Source organism: Dipodomys merriami, unplaced genomic scaffold (assembly GCF_024711535.1).
Source record: "Dipodomys merriami isolate MVZ:Mamm:240054 unplaced genomic scaffold, mDipMer1.0.p SCAF_16, whole genome shotgun sequence".
Classification (NCBI taxonomy): Eukaryota; Metazoa; Chordata; class Mammalia; order Rodentia; family Heteromyidae; genus Dipodomys; species Dipodomys merriami.
In genome coordinates this window covers 15379594-15397106 of record NW_027202937.1, presented here as the reverse complement: position 1 = coordinate 15397106, position 17513 = coordinate 15379594, and the positions used below count along the sequence as shown (strand labels likewise).

Here is a 17513-nt window from a genome sequence, read left to right as displayed (position 1 = left end):
TTTTGGAATATTGATAAGAATGTTATAGCAGAAGAATAGTCACACCTATCTGGAGAGTTGGGAATGAATCTAGCAATAGTGATGCAGCCAAGTTACAATCTATGAGAAAAAATGACAGCCTGAACAGAACAAGACAAAGATTAAATCATTATTTACATACTGAAGCCTTACAGGAGGATTTAGGAATTCTACAGCGATTGGACAGTTGCTGGTTGACAGTCTCAGGTTGAAGATAGAGATATTAGGGTTTGTTGTTTGAATAAATAACACTCCTAGAGCCTATTCAGTTGAAATATAGCTGGAAAGATTAGAGAAACTTTTAAAGTTTTTCAGAGAGTTTCTTAGATACCATAGTTAGTGATCTTAGGAATTAAAGCCTTTAACAAGGTAAGTAAGCATACTTTTGTTACCTGCTGCTTCAGAATTTTTTAAGTGAAAATAAGTATTGAAAGGTTAATATGTTTAAGATAAAAATATAGTTAATATTGATATCACCTTTAATAAGCAAGAAAATTTTATTGGCCACCATTCTGTCATAGTAATAGGATCAATCTCCAATAGAGTGTATTCTGATACCTTTACTATAATGCATCAAATTCTGTCAAATATGGTCACTTCCATAAAATAATGTACAAATTTTGAAAGGGAAAGATAAGACTCTTCACTTTGGTCAATCAATTTTATGTCCATTGATTCTTTATTTGGCTGTTTATCTAATGTGCTAAACTGAGCATGAACTGAATGAAAATATCAACACAAGCACACAAGGAGGTTTATATTCATATACATGTGTGTGCACATGCAGATTAAGGTTACCCAAGTTTTTTAAAAGTTTTGCAAACTGAAAAATCCCAAGACATTTTAAAATGTATTTTTCCTGAGTTTTGCTTCTTGGTGCTACAATTTGAAATAGGTAAATCACTCCTCCTTACTTTCAAAGAAGAGATAAGACAGAAGAAACAAAGTATAGAATTGAGAATTTCACAACGAAGGGCACCTTCCAGGCTTACAAAAATATCAGAGGAAATTCTTGTTAAAATTATATTGGATATGAGACCTAAGTAAGTCTTACCAGTGGATACCTCTGGGTAATAACTCGTAAAGTATTAGGTAAAATAAATGTAGTAAGACTTCCTTTCATGTAAAAGAATTAAAGAGACCTCCTTTTATTTTTAGCTCCGGTGAGTTTTTAATGTAGACACCATAGTCAATACTTCCATTCTGCTGTCCTACTCATAGAAATCTTCCTCAACAGAAATAATCAATGCACATTGTTGCCTTTAGGTTTAAAAGATCTTTTTCCCATCACACACATGTACTTTCAACTTTAATTTTAGGATTAAGACATGTTGTTTTGGCAACTCTTTTACTTGCTCTGATAGAGGAAAAAAATCATTTATTGGCTTTAAAAGGAGGCTGAGCTTGTGAGACAATACCTCACATTTTCTTTTAAAAGTACTGTGTAATTATGGACATCTGGTCATATGTGCGTGTAAGTGGGATTCCTTAGCTTGAAAACACACATGGAAGTTGAATTGTGAATGTCATCACATGGCTGAACTGTGAACTAAAATACCAGCCTCCCGTAAAATCTTTTTAATGACTGAGTTTGTTTAATAATGAAAATTACTTTATGTTGTCTGAGCTCAGACAAGAGTCACCCAAGTTGGAAATTGTAGCATTTATAAAGATAGGGGTACAGTGCATTTTCAGTAAGATGACAAGTCAAAACAGAAATGGTATCAGTACCATTTGGTGAAAGATTTTTTTTTCAAAGGGTAAGGGATATACATATTAAAGTAATAGCTATGCCTTAGCAACCAGGCTAGACTTTCTTAATTTACTCCAGCCTAGGTTTGCTTTCATTTATGTCAATGGGTGAATTGTACCATGCCACATGGTTCATATGGTTGCCATTACATTTGTCTCTGTCCAGATGTTTTTCATTCCTGCCATTAAATCCTGAGTTTTAAATTTAGAGGCAGGTTGAAATAGGTGAAGAAAGTCTATTATCTGTGTGTTTATGGCAGTGTTTAAAGCTTATTTTTGGAAATCTCTAGCCCTGTTCACACATTCTTGCATTCCATTTTCAAAGAAAGAAATGGAATCACAGTTGTTGACCTTACCAGCACAGAATCAAGGTGAATAAGCGTTTTTTTCTCCCTTGCACAAATTAAAATGCTACTCTTTCCCTTTAATTTTCACACAGTGAAGTGAAGCTGACAGTGGCCTCCTTCCTGTCTGATCGGATTGTGGATGAAATCCTGGATGCACTCTCACACTGCCATCATAAGCTGGTAAGTGTAGGGCACATCATAAGCAAGGGCTCCTGTTAACGTTCCTTTGTGATATATGGAGGTGTGGTTTCTTTTCTGTATTTCTTTCTTCACAATTTTATGGGAAAAGATCCTGCTTTTCCTCCTTCCCCTTATCCTTTGCTTCTAGACATTCTGGAGAGCATTAGGATTTCTTTAGAGGGAATGGCAAAGGAAAACAAAAGGGATCATATCTAGAAATCTTGCTCATGTTTCATGCAGGTTAAAAATTTTGGAGGGAGCTAGGAATGTGGCCCGGAAGTCTTCTGGAGCAGTTAAGGTTTTTTTTTTTTGGGGGGGGGGGCGTCCAGTCGTGAGGCCTGAACTCTGGGCCTGGGCGCTGTCCCTCAGCTCTTCAGCTCAAGGCTAGCGCTTTACCACTTGAGCCACAGCGCCACTTCTGGCTTTTTTCTTTTTGCTTATGTGGTGCTGGGGAATCGAACCCAGGGCCTCATGCATGCAAGGCAAGCACTCTACCACTGAGCCACTTTCCCAGCCCCGCAGTTAAGGTTTTATAACTGTGTATATGTCTCCAAAATATCAAAAATCTCCTAAGCAACTTACTACAGTGCTTTCTCCATAGAGAAGACTTTTAAGCTAACAGTGCAGGATGGAGAGAACCCATTTTATGACAATGAAGTTGGGGGATAACATAAAGGACACTAAAATGAAAAGAACAGCTACAGTTTCTTTATGTGAGGCAGATAAATGAGAGCGATGTATGACTATTTCCTACAAAAAAAAAAAAAAGATAAGACATCTGTTAGCATTGCTCAGAATATTGCATGTGGACTGGAACTGGTCCCACTAATAAGTGATTACTAGTTCATAAGCATTCACTTACTCAGAAAAAAAAAAAACCTTTTTTAAGAAACTTCTAGGGCAGTTTGACATAAGCACTGAATTCAAACACATTTTTCTAAATTTTCTGTTTATTGTATTTTATCAATATATTGGTTTGTACCAAATTGAGATATACATATATAGCCACATTACAGCAGCACTATTTTCTAGTTCCTGGCACAGTAAAGAGCTACTTCACTGTTTCAAGCTCTCAATTGAGACTTAAAAAAAAAATAAGCACAAACAAAATCAATAGAAAGTTTCTTTTAGCAACAGTTAATTGATGTCTCAGCTTATTGATGTCTGTCAACTCCAGGAAATACCTCAAAATGACACAAACACTGGATGCTGGATCAGCATAAGTCTGCACTTGAGAACGGCATTGGAACCTTTAAATTTTTCACCTTTTCACATTTGTCCCCTTCATTGAAGAATTTACTCCAAAAGTATTGACATTTTCTGTCTTCAGTTGAAAGGGAATTGTGAGAATGCACTTCTGTGTTATTTTGAACTTCATGTTCATATCAATACTGTGGGTTTGGATGACAAAAAGTGTAGATGATGTATGAATAAGATAGCATCTTCAAAATGGAACTTGGTTTCTATCATGCTTAGATACCATTTTTCTCCAATTTAAGTTGAGAAGTGTTCCCAACACATTCATAGACATATTGCTGCTTCTCACTGTTTCAGAAGAGTTAACTAAAAGTTTCTGATGTCACATCAACTCAATTCTGGAACTTTTGAAGTTCATCCAGCTCATTCTACCTTGATACCATTTAATTTTTTTGGTATATGCCTAAAGCATAACAGTGGAAATAACAATTCATATAAAATTTGGTTTTCCTTACATGAAAATGATGAAAGGTAGCAAGACATAAAACTTTTTGGTGGTTTCTTTCCTTCAGTCTTTTAAAAATAATGCAAGCTAAAACTCATTTCGCTATATATATCTTTAAGCACTAGTATAGAAGGGAGTTTCTTTCAAAACTACTAAAAAGAGAACTACTTATTTTATTCAAGGATAAGTAGTCTCCTTATTTATGAGGTTTGTAATTTCTTGCTTAAAACGGTGTTCTACCAAGAAAGAGAATGAAAGAGGTGAAGTAACACTGGTTGAGCGTTATTGTCTTTAACTACTTGCCAAGTTAGTGCTCCACTGCTCCATCTTGTGGACGATGTCTTCAGAAATTAGACTAACCAGCTCTTTCCTTGTCCCCTGTGCTTTAATTTCTCCTTGTATGGTCTCAATCCTACCTACAGGCAGACCATTTCAGCAGACGCGGCAAAGCTCTTCTTCATCAAGAGTCCCTAGAAATCGAACTGGCTGAGGAGAAGCCAGTGAAACGCTCTGTTGTCACAGTGGAGGAGCTAACAGAGGTAGAGCGCTTAGAAGATCTGGATACTTGTATGGTAAGGCACATCCTTTGCTGGTAGCAACTGTTTGAAATCAGACCTTAGACCCTGTCATACAGACATGTTCAAAAACTTGTTGCCATGTATAGAACTGCTAAGCTTAAGCCTCGGGCATCCACCATTCCCAGTCCCCTTCTAAAGCCCTGTAGCCATCATAGGGGAGTAATTATAAACTAATTAGAAGTTGATTACACAACTCTTAAAAGATCCTGTGTGACAGGAATATATCATTAAAATGAAACTGTAGATCAGCCATTTAAATTATGTAGAAGGATACATTCAAATAAAATATATTGGGGGCTTCTTTCTTGTTTGTTTTTTTTCCTCTCTCTCTGCTGCTGTTCTCCATTCTTGCCTTATAATTTGTTGACAAATGTTTAAATTCAGACTTCATGTTTAGGTGAGATACAGTCTCATTCACTTGACTTGATTTTCTTGTGAAGGTAGACTAGCATTCTGCTTTACGTAAGAGTAGGTCGTCATTCATAACCCCATTCACTGGGTCTCATGTGGCACATCCATCTGGGCAGATAATGAGAGCAGTACAATTGTTGATACATTTATTTCCTCCTCTGAGGACAATTTTACTTCAGTCCTTACTTCATTATTTTAAAATTTATGTTGTTGGCATAGCTATTTTTCAAGAAATCAATTGTATGTGTATGTGTTTTGCCTCTCTATTCAGTGTGCTTGTTTTACTAAAAGAATTTTTTTATGTGTGTGTGCTCAAGCACTCCCTGAACATTTTTGCTCAAGGCTAGCACTCTGACCATTTGAGTGACAACTCTACTTCTGATTTTTTAGTAGTTCATTGGAGATAAGTGTCACAGACTTTCTTGCCCAAGCTGACTTTAAATCATGATCCTAAGATCTCAGCCTTCTGAGTAGCTAGGATTACAGGCACAAGCCACCAGCACCCAGCTAAAACAATCTTTTTTTTTTTTTTAGACCCTTTATAATTTGACAAGGTGCCAGTGAGACTAGATTTGGGTTACTTACCTCAAATATTTCTGTATTAACATCTGAGTGTAGTAATTTTTAGATTCAGCTGTTAAAAAATAGGGCTTGTTTTTAACTTTAGAAAACAAAGGAGCAAGCAGGGCACTGGTGGCTCACACCTATAATCCTAGCTACTCAGGAGGCTGAGATCTGAGGATTGGGGTTTGAAGTCAGCCCAGGCAGAGTAGTCCCTGTAAGACTCCTATCTCCAATTAACCACTCAAAAACTAGGAATGGCTCTGTGGCTCAAGTGGTAGAGCCTTGAGCATTAAGAAGCTCAGGGACAGCACCCACGCCCTGAGTTCAAGCCCTACGACCAACAAAAACAAACAAGGATGAGATCTGGTCCATATTATTTTTTTAGACAGAAAGTCTAATGTAATAAGTTTTCTTCCTTACAAGCCACTGTTATATTTCTTAAAGCTTGAGAATAAGTTACTTTAGTGTTCTGCATGAAAGCCCTTGCATATATAAGCTAACACTTTAGTTAACATTGTAATGTCATTAGAAAAAGCTAAAGAGCAATATTCTAAGAACAACATAGATGGAGTGAATTTGATACAAGTACATTATGTACAAGTTGTAAATACCAAATTGAAGCCCCTTTGTATAATTTATGCAAATTACATTTAAAAAATAAAATTAATTTGTTAGAAAGCAAAAATTAAATAGCACATATAAAATCAATTATATATGCTATTCGTTACACTAAAATAAGTTTAAGTATATACTTAAAAAGGTAGTAAGAAGAGTATAATGGTACTTATTAATGCTGTCAATCATAATTATTTTCCTAAAATGTTATATGAAATGGATATAACAAAATTGCTTTGTCACTTACTAAATATTTAAAAGAATTCTAATAAAATAATGTCTTATAACTATATAAATCTATGATCTGTATGGAGGAAATTATCTAAATTTTGAAGATTTACTTGTCTAGTACATTGTAAGTTGTGCACATAAGAGATATTTTTATTTTATTTGCATTTTGAAACAAAATATGGATTACTCCTGTTTGCTGATGCAGGCTCTCATCCTGACTTTTGTCTGGGATATTCATGAGTACTAAATCAATTTTGACCATTTCTTTAGCAAGCTTGTTAGAGACTTTGGTTATCTCTTTTTATTCCAGTCCCTAGCTTTCTAATTTTTATGTTTTCTCACAGGTCTTCTGGTCCAAAGGTCAATCCAAATTCAGTAAAAACCAATAATTATGGTTGCATTAGGTAAACTTTAAGGGCATATGTTAGTCATAGACATTTATATTTATTTTAACAAGAATTACCTTGCTGGGGCACAGAAATAGGAATCCATGTGAGTAGTTTCTTTGGACAAAAATTCAGTACTTAAATTGAGAACTCTTAAGGTTCCACTTTGACTGAGACCTAAATAGGAATGGTTGTATGAGTGAAGGGGGCTGATTATCTGCTAAAGAGTGACTGGTCACTTCTAATCCAACTTGACTGCAAAGTTAAGGACAAAAGAGATTCTTTTTAAACAGGATGCCAGAAAGAGAATCTTTTTTTGCGGGGGCGGGGGGTGGAGAGATGGTTAGGAACTGTTTGTCTCCCATCTGATATCTTTTTATTGTTGTTGGTAGTGAGGCCTGGACATTGTCCCTAAGCATTTGTGCTCAAGGCTAGTACATTTCCACTTTGAGCCACAGCTCTACTTCTGGTTTTCTGGTGGTTAATTGGAGATAGGAGTCTCATGGACTTTCCTGCCCAGGCTGCCTTTGAACTGTGAGCTTCATGTCTCAGCCTCCTGTGTATCTAGAATTAAAAACATGAGCCCCCAATGTCTGACTTTCTTTTTTTAATATTTTAAATTATTTGTAAGTGTTTCACAGAGGGATTTAATCAACATGTCAGTTTATGAGTACAAAGCATCTTGATTGTGTCACCCTTCTGATCATTCTCCCATCCCCACTCCTCCTCACAATTTTCTTAGTTCCATTTTTTCAGTTAGCAAGAGAAACTAAGAAGTAATCTAGCTCACTGGGTAGGATATGGTGAGGAGGAGAAGAAGAATAACTATTGGATAAACTGTGAAGTTTTGCACCTTTATTCTTGGGTGAGTGAGGGGAGTGGAGGAGGGGGAGAGGAATTCACAGGTCCTAGGGTTTAAACTCAGATCCTGTGCTGCACCTTAGCTCTTTTTTTTTTTTTTTTTTTGCTCAAAGAGAAAACTTTACTACTTGCTACAGCTCCACTTCCAGCTTTTTTTGTTTTGTTTTGTTTTTGATACTTAATTGGAGTAAGAGTCTCATGGTCTTTTCTGCCCTGGCTGGCTTCAAACCATGGTCCTCAGATTTCAGTGTTCTCAGGAGCTAGGATTATAGGCATGAGCCGCCAGTACCAGTACTTGGACCTTTATCCACTCTTAAAGCCAGCAGAGATTCTAATATCCCCTTACTCCAGAGGAGTAAGTTATATGACTTAGAAAGGAATATATAAATAGTACCAGTAACATGCTAGATACTATCTTGGGCCCTGGAGATAATTAACTGTTGAATATGCAAAACACCCTTGAATAATTAGGTCTTACTGATGTCTTCTACTTAATAAGTAAGGAAGGAAATGGAGGCAGAGAAAAGTTGAGTAACTCCAATTTTTTAGTTAACCGAAGGCTAAACTAAAGGCAGGTTTTTCAATACCATTCTGTATATTTTACTCAGTTGGCTACAGGCAGTATGGGGATTTCATCAATGATTTATTTCTTTCAATCCAGATCAGATTTTGAATTACACTGAATGAGACTGAATTGCTTTTTATACCATAGCTGTTTACTAATCCCAGATGGAATGAACATGTGAATTGCAACACACGGTCAAAGGCATAGGGTTATATAACCATGATTTAAAAAAAAAAAAAACTGCAGTTTTTAAACATTATTAGAAGCAAATGTGTTACCAAGCTCCCCCCCCCCCCGCCCACACACACACAGGTTGTTATCCAATTGTTAGAATTTTGCTCCCTCACAGTTTACCTGGAATATTCCATGTCTTTCTCCATGTCATTTTGTTGGTGACAATGACTAATTAGCTTTCCTTATATACTCCTTATCATTTCAGCACACATGCTTTGTGTGTCATGCCAAAATGTGTGCTTCCTTAGAATTTTATTGTCCATAGACTGCCTGTTCTTTCCCACAGTCAGGTGTCTTAGGAAATCAGTGTTCCACACCATAGCTTTCAACTTTGGTTTATCACTAGCTTTTAGGATCTTGAAGGATATGCTCCTTAGGCTACTGATTATCTCTAAATATTTCATTTGTCACCAGTTACAGTATGCTACTCTAAAAAAGTAACAGAAGTTTAGAGTTTAGTTGTGTGCCAAGTGGGTGAAGAACCAGTGTCTGCTCCTTTAGGCATCACCAGCCCACTCATTGTATGAGATTCTTTAAATTATTTTAATGAATGTCATACCCATTTCAAATCAAAAGATATCCAGGCAGGAACTCAATTAATCTGCTTATGGCTATTTCCTAGGAAAAGAATTTTAAGAGGTCTGAGTTATTGCAGCATATATCTCTGTGAATCCTGTCACTAATGATAAAATAAGCAATTACTTTATTTTAACAAATCTAGCCTCAGAGTTCAACATATAATTTTTTAACTTTTAATGTAGAAATTCAGAATTCAGCACAATTCTATAATTCAGCAAAAGTCTATTTGACTTGGTCAGAATGTCATTATTTAAACCAATTTAAACAAATTGCCTTATTCTGGTACCAACAGTTTTTAGTGGAATAATCTATTAACAGTGGTGCCAACTACAGTCTATTGTCTGTGTAGCTCTTTAAAAGTACATGCATTACTGTTAACTATGTGCAGAAGATTGTTCAAAACCTACTTATTAGTTTCTTCTTAGAATTTTATTCTGTAATATCTTTTGCTTACTGACATCACTTCTGAAAGGGTTATCTGTATAGAACTACTACCCTGTAGAAAGAGTAAATGTGTTACATTAAGCATTTTTAGGTTGATCTTGACTCCTCACCTTGAGGTCACTACGCTCTGATGTTGCTTCTAGAGGAGAGTATTTATGTCTTCTTCCACCCTACTTGGTTTTGCATGGCAAATGGATTTTTGAAAATATCTAGATTACAAATATCTTTCTCAGGTATGATGCTCAATGGGATTTTCCCCATTGTTTATTCTTTCACAAAAAATGCTATTCAAGCTTATGTGGCCCTTCTAGTAATACTGGGCTTAACCATATAAACAGATATTTAAAGAATATCCTCACTTTCCTTTTCATTATAATGCAAAGGTGCACATACCTGACCTATTAGATAAATAAAGATAGGTAGGTAGGTAGATGATAGATAGATGATAGATAGATATAGATGATAGATAGATAGATAGATAGATAGATAGATAGATAGATAGATAGAGATAGACCTTCCTTCTGTGTCCATCATCCCTAACCCAGCACTAGCTCTTGTTCAAAGGTTTTGCATGAAATTGGTACCAGGTAATTTCATTCATTGGATATATTAAGAAAAAAGTTATATATTTTTTAATAGGGAGCATTTAAACTATGAAATTTCACTTTCATATCAGTTGTAAGATAAGTTAAAAATGAGTACAAAGTGAACCACTTTCTGTTCCCTGGAGAACACATGGTACAGTTAGGAAGGTAAAGATTTCATGTCCTTGTATCAGAAAACACTGCAGATCTGGAAAAGAAAGCAATGAATCATTTTAATTGCACTATGGTATTCTAGCATGATCTTTACAATAGCCTCTGGCCGCCACTCTTCTCAGAATGTTTTTGTTTTAACATGATGCCTGTTCAGTTTTTATATGAAATGAGACTCTGGATATAAAAGTTAATGAGTATAGTGTGCATAGCTGAATTTACTGTTGTGTTCAGTAGGAAATGTAGTGCATCACTGAATCTCTGATTATTTCTCCTTCAATTTATTATACCTTCCTCATAGTTTATGGCTTCCATATACCTATTTTTCCTAGGTTTTAAAGAACATTTTGTGCTACCCAGTAGCCATCATAGACAGAACTAGCATCCGTTTCTCAGTGAGATTTATACCACCTCACTTCTGAAAATAAAAAATGCGTTCAAAGTTGCTTGCTCATCTACAAATGTGATAACACTGACTAGATATTTGAGAGTACTTTCCAATTAAGAATTACTGAGTTTGGATTCCCTTTGAGAATTGACTCAGAAAAAAAATGTAGTAGGAAATACCTTAAATTGGATAGTCTTGTTCATTAAACAGGGATTACCCGTACAGTGTTCTAAAATTGCACAGAAAAGCACAATTGAGCCAAGGATGTTTTACATCAAAAAGCAAGGATTGTTTTAAATCCATTGAGATTATTTCAAAGGACATAAACATCTCCACTGAAAGTACTGCAGTGGTACACTAAGCATCAGAAAGAATAAAGACAGCAATGGCTTATGATCCTTATGGTCCCTTGTTTAGGGGAGGGTTGTACTGGAGTTTGAACTCAGGGCTTTGTGCTTTCTAGGCAGATGCTCTACTACTTGAGCTACATTTCCAGCCCTTCTGGTGTTCTTTTTTGAGATAGGGTCTTGCCTTTTTGATATTCCTATTAATGCTTCCCGCTGGAGCTGGAATGACAGGCACATGCACCACACACAGCCTTTTTTTTGTTGAGATGGGGTCTTATACACTCATCTCCCCCACCCCCCCTCCCCAGGCTGGACTGAAACAGATCCTCCCAATCTCAACCTCCTGCATAGCTTGGATGACAGGGCCACACCACTGCACCTGGGCTGGTTCCTATTGAGATGGGATCGCCAAACTTCTTGCCTGGGCTGATTTCAAATCATGCTCTTGATCTCCACTTCCTGGGTAGATAGGAATATAGATGTGAAATGCTAACATCCAGCCTGATACATTGTTAATTTTTTTAAACTATATATGTTCATAGTAATGCTCAGAAAATATAAAGAGAAGGGAGATACACATGAATGGAAGCTAGTAAATACAATCCTTGGGCTGTCTGCTCCAGCTAAACCCTCCATTCCCTTATTTTTCCACCTTTTTCTTTCCCTTCATCCACCTGGTTTCTTAATGGCAAGCATATTTCCGCTGTCTTGTTAAAAGGAAATGTCAAATGTCCAGCAAAAGGCTTCTTATCCTTTTGGTTAATAGAGTAAGCCCCATTAAGGTTCATAGTAACTTTTTAAAACCCCCTTTGTTGTGAGAAGTTTGTGATAAAAGGAAATGGGCTTAGCTGTGGTACTGAGGTTGCTTCTAAGTGTAGATACTTGGACTCTGGAGACCATATTGTCACTTCCATGTCAGGATGGCAGCTGTTCTAATACTTTGTGGTAACAATAACATTTACAAAACACTTCCTCATGCAAAACAAGCCCAAGAGTTACTTGACGAAAATAGTAAATCAACTTTTTAATCTCCATACTATTGTGACCCAAACTGTCACTTGATCATTGTCCCTTATCAGGAATGTGGCCATGGTAGTTGTAGTGTATGGTTGTACAAAGGAGTTTCAATTCCACATGTCAGTTCATGATGACAATGCATCTTGATCAATGTTACCCCTTCCATTATTCTCCCCCGATCCCAACCCATCCCTTTAAATTGTGTGGTCAGTTAGACGTGTTCCTATTGGAGAACATATGGAATAAGTCTCAAGTATTCAGCAATCACCAAATGAGCCGCATTATTCCTGCATAAGCTTTTTGGGATTGTTCTAACAAATCACACCAAAAAAAGCATCTCTCCATTTCAATCAGCTATCTTTCTAGTATCCTGAAGAGCTGTGAAGGTGTCAGAATCTTTTTTTTTTCCTGATAGAGTACACAAGAACATAAACTCTAGTCTTTTTTTTTTTTCCCAGAGCTGAGGACTGAACTTAGCGCCTTGCGCTCACCAGGCAGGCACTCTTCCACTGAGCTAAACCCCCAGCCCCATAAACTCTAGTCTTATTGATGGCCATCCCCAGCCCCATTCTCCAAAAGGGCCCAGAAAATTCTAGGTGCTCAGTAATAGCTGAATCTTAGATACAAAACTGTTATGAAAACTTAATAGCCAAATTTGGCCATTACTGATCAACTCACTCTTCTTTCCCTAGAGACACCACAAGTTCTCTTGGACACTTTCTGTTAGCGTTATAAGTTCAAACATGCATGTATTCCTGAACAGTGACTAGTATTGCTTGCTATGTTTCATTTACCCCCCCCCTTTTTTTTTTTTGCTCATGGCTGGACTCTATTACTTGAACCCTCCAGACCTTGTATGTTTCATAATATGCATTAGTGGTTCCATACCCCGTGCATTATTCTAAATCTTGCTTTTTTTCCCACTCTACATTCTCTTTTGAGAGTTGCTCATGTTGCTATATGTTCAGGCTTCCCACCCACCTCGCTCGCTTTTAAAGGCTGTTCTGTTATTTGTGGTTCTCTCTTTGGTTTTACTCTCCTTTTAATAAGCTTTTAGATTGTTTTCCATTTTTTGCTACTATCTACTTCTTCCTTATTTTCCTCCTCTTTCTCTTTGAGATTGGAAGAGTGAAAAAATGATCACACTAATAACCACACACAGAATTCCAACTGATTATGGGAATGCTGGTCATTGGTTCCCAATCTGAGCCATGTACTGTGATATCATTGTACTCACACCTCACAGTAATTTGCTTTCCAAACTAGAAAACTTAGGCCTGAGTTTTCAAAAACATTGTCCTAAATCCCACAACCTTGTAAATGGCAAGATCTAAGTTTTGAGCCCAATTCTTAGATGCCTTGATTGTAAGTGATACTCTGGATAGAGGTTGGCCTCTCTTTACCCACTACATCTTGTCCTTGTGAAGAGATGTTAATAAGAGTTCCCCTCCCCCCCCCAAAAAAAAATGTACAGGTAAGGAGGAATGCTCTTTATTCTGCAGGAACGCTGAGTTGTCTGTTACACGGTTTCCCCCTTCATAAAAATATTTTTTTGCTTGCCTGTCATTTGAGGCATTGAGCCAATCGAAAGACTTCTCACCCTCACTTACAATAATCATTAGGTGCATAATTGGTACAGAGCACACTTGTCTTATTGAATTAGCCTTCTAGAAAGGAAAGAAAAGTCTAAATTTATCTATGTGGCTTAACCATCAGCTAGCTATAAGTCATGGACATGAAATCCATAATTACGGCACTATGGAAGTTTCTAAGGACATGTATATTAACATAGGCAGGAATATTTATCTTAGTTCAGGATTTGGGGGAAAAAAAGCATTTTTACTTTTTCTCCTTTCATTCAGCAAGGCTGAATGATTCATAAAATGAATCATACTTGAAGAAAATTGCCTAATAAAGCATGAAATTAGAATTGAGGAGATGAGACTTTTCCTAGACATTGTCAATGGAAACCTGTCTGAGAAGCAAATAATATTGATGATGGTTGGTAGTGCTGATAGTTGTGGGTAATGCTTTCTGCTTAGGTACTACTTTCTCTCTGTAAGAGGTCCAAGACATTTATATGCACAAGTGAAGCCCTGTATTTTCACCTCATTTTATCTTGAGAACAACTGAACTACAAAAATAAACAACTTCCAAAAACTCAACTCAGGTAAATGCAATAGGTAGCCTTCCTCAAGCATGGTTTCAAGAAATTTGGAAAAGATTTTCCCCAATACCTCATGGTACTTTCACAATGACTGACAATATACTACTAGAATTACTTAATATAAATTAGTATTACTTAGTACTTAATATAAATTGTTTTATAAATTTCCACAATAATAAGATGCCGTAACAACTATTCATGATGATTATACAAGGTAAAACATTATTCAGAGATTTAATGTAAGGTTTTAGGGGACTTAAATCCCCACCAGAAAATAATTGTCCTGAACATGTATTTGCACTTTTAGTAGGCAATTGTATTAGACCCTTGTGTCAGATCCTTTTATAAAAGCTTTGATAACAGGTGGCAAAAAGAATTCACACTGACTATACCCTTACCCTAAAAGTCAGTGGGTAGCAAGCATAGAATGGTATAAGTGACTCGCAGGAGGAACCTCTACACATGTGTATAGTTACACTCCTCCCACATGGTTGAGGAGATTAGCCCTGTCGCCCAAGAACCAAGACTTGCATGGAGTTTTTTGACAACCATCTAATGTTTTGTCCACTGTGTGCCTTTGGAGCTGATAATGTCATCATCCCCCTATGTGGAATGAATGCTTGGTGGGCTTCATAAAATGCCATTTTGGAATATGTGTAGCAAAAGAGCAGATATATGTATGTAAGAGTTTTTGCAAGCTTTTAAGCTATAACTGTGCATATGCTTTTAAAAAGCTAGCTGGATGCCTTACAGTATTAATATTTTGGCTTCCTTCTTTATTCCTTTGCTGTGTAGGCTTTTTATGTACCTTGCTTCTATTTCTTTGTTTGTGAATGGTCTCTCTCTCTCCCTCCCCTTTCTTGTAATGCTGTTGCTTTATCTCTCTTCCATTCATATTTTTCCCCTTTCCTTTTGCTGCATGGAGACTCTCTGCTGTACAAGTGTAAGTATTTTTGGCGGCTCTGCAGTTTCTGTCCATACTACTTGACATTCTTGTGCTCTGTTTGCTTCTGTGCTGCCTGGCTGGTCTCCCAGGAGACTGTGGTGTTGTCATCCATCTGCAGATCCTGAATGAAATAGGCAACAATTTAGAGACAAGATTGGATTTTACAAGATGGTTCAGCCAGTAAAACAGATGATGGATTTAAAATATTCCTAGCCATGTGTCTGAAAGCAAGCAGGGTGAAGGAGGGCAGCAAAATTCAAGAGAATGAAAGAGCTCCTGCCTCACATGTCATGAAGAGAGAAGATGTAATCACTTAAACTTCCAGAATTTTTCTCTTAGATTCTTTCCCTTTTTCTTTTCTTCCCCCCCCCTTTTTCTTTTAGCTTGAACTCAAGACCTTAGATTTTTCCACTCAAGACTAGTGTTCTACCACTTGAACCACAGCTCTACTTCTCTGTTTTTGTTGGTTAATTGGAGATAAGAGTCTCATGGACTTTTTTTTGCCCAGGCTGGCCTTGAACCATGATCCTCATATCTCAGCCTCCTGAGTAGCTAGGATTACAGGTGTGAGTCATGAGTGCCTTGGCTTGTTTCAGTTCTTGCCATTAGACCCAGAATTGTAGAAAATTGGCATCATGAATTGTTTCTTACATTCGAGGATTTACCTAGCCTACCTCTCAACTGGTATTATTTGGCAGTTTCTTAAACCTCAGGGAGGGAGAAAGAGATTGTGATTCTTCAAGTGAGTGTATTATTTGTTATTTTCATGTGCAAAATGGAAGAAACAACAAAAAGTCCTCCAAAAAGCAAGGACACTAGCTTGTCCTTTTCTTTTTTCCATGATGATATAAGCAAGTTTGGACTCATGTAATTAAACTAATATATATATATATATATATATATATATATATATATATATATATATATGGAAATTACATGATAAAGATGTGTTTGATGAGGAAAATAGCGTATTATTTATTAAGTTCTAACTTTAATTTTTTGACTAGTGGTTAAGGTAGATGTGTCTTTATTGAACTACATGCAGAATAGTTTCAAATACATTATAATAATTGGATCAAATGAATAAAATTTCAGGGTAATATAAATCTTGATGTTGCTTTTTGGATTCTTAGACCAGGCAGCCATGGCATTTTGTTCCTATTATAGCCCACAACAGAGTTTATTAATGATTTGTGATGCCAAGAAAGAAATTCATGCTTCCCACTGAAGTTACATTATAAAATGAGGGTATAGCTCATTTTTCCTCATCTTTCTTCAAGATGTGGATATTGAAAATTGCTACTTCTTTTTCATAAAATGCCTTTTTGAAAGGAAGCTCATTTTTTTTCTAGGCTTAAAGTAACATGGGATAATGTTAACCACAAATTGATTGATGAGAGGTCCACTTGGAATATTCACCTCTTCTTTTTCTCTTGCTGACCCCCTCCAGCTGGTGTACAGTTTGTGATTTCCTGGCCCCAGGAATACTGAGGCATTGACAAGCGTCTAAGGAAAGTCAGTGCGGACTAAGAAACAAAGAAAAATGAACCCTTTCATTTGTCCAAAGAGAGAAGAGAGCTGTTATAAAGATTTGATTTTTTTTCCCCACGATGTAATTTATCAATCTAACAGTTACAGAGAAGAGAAAGGTAGGGTACAGACTAACCACATTTCTGAAAAAAACATGGATACTTACTCCTAAATAATTCCCTGGGTTGCTGGGCACTAATGGCTCCCATCCGTAATCGTAACCTGCTGAGGAGGCTGAGATCTAAAGATCACAATTTGAACCCAGCCAGGTCAGGAAAATCTGTGAGACTCTTATTTTCAATTAAACACATATATGCATGCACGCACGCACACGCAACACACACACACACACACACACACACACACACACACACACACACACACACACACACACACACACACACACACACACACACACACACACACACACACACACACACACACACACACACACACACACACACACACACACACACACACACACACACACACACACACACACACACACACACACACACACACACACACACCCTACCTGGAAGTAGAGCTGTGGCTCAAGTGTTAGAACCTTTAACAAAAGAGCTCAAGAATAGTACGTAGGCCTTGAGTTCAAGCTGCAGGATTGGCACCAACAAAAATAGAAAATAAACAAATACCTGAGTGGATAATCATAGTTCATGCTTCCGTTTCCTCTTACTTTAGATATCTACATGAGTCTATAGGAATCAGCCTGTAAGGTTGAGCAGGTCTGTACTTCCTGAGAAAAAAAAATTTCAAAGAAAAGAGAGAAAATAGAGAAATGGGCCACTTTTTTTTTCTTTTTGATATGCTTAGCCCTTGAAAGAACAAAACTAAGAGCAATAGACTCTGGTTTACAAATTCTTTTTTATTTTAGC

General features: G+C 36.8%; 1 protein-coding gene across 5 annotated transcripts in view; it reads left to right on the top strand.

Annotated features, from left to right (window-relative positions):
• Window positions 1-17513, top strand: part of Carmil1 (capping protein regulator and myosin 1 linker 1) — a 288276-nt gene that overhangs the window by 234021 nt on the left and 36742 nt on the right. For all 5 annotated transcript variants that reach the window (XM_070024433.1, XM_070024432.1, XM_070024431.1 and 2 more), the window contains exons 28-29: window positions 2210-2297; window positions 4422-4571. In XM_070024433.1, coding sequence (XP_069880534.1) covers window positions 2210-2297; window positions 4422-4571 — 238 coding nt within the window. The remainder of the gene's footprint in view (window positions 1-2209; window positions 2298-4421; window positions 4572-17513) is intronic.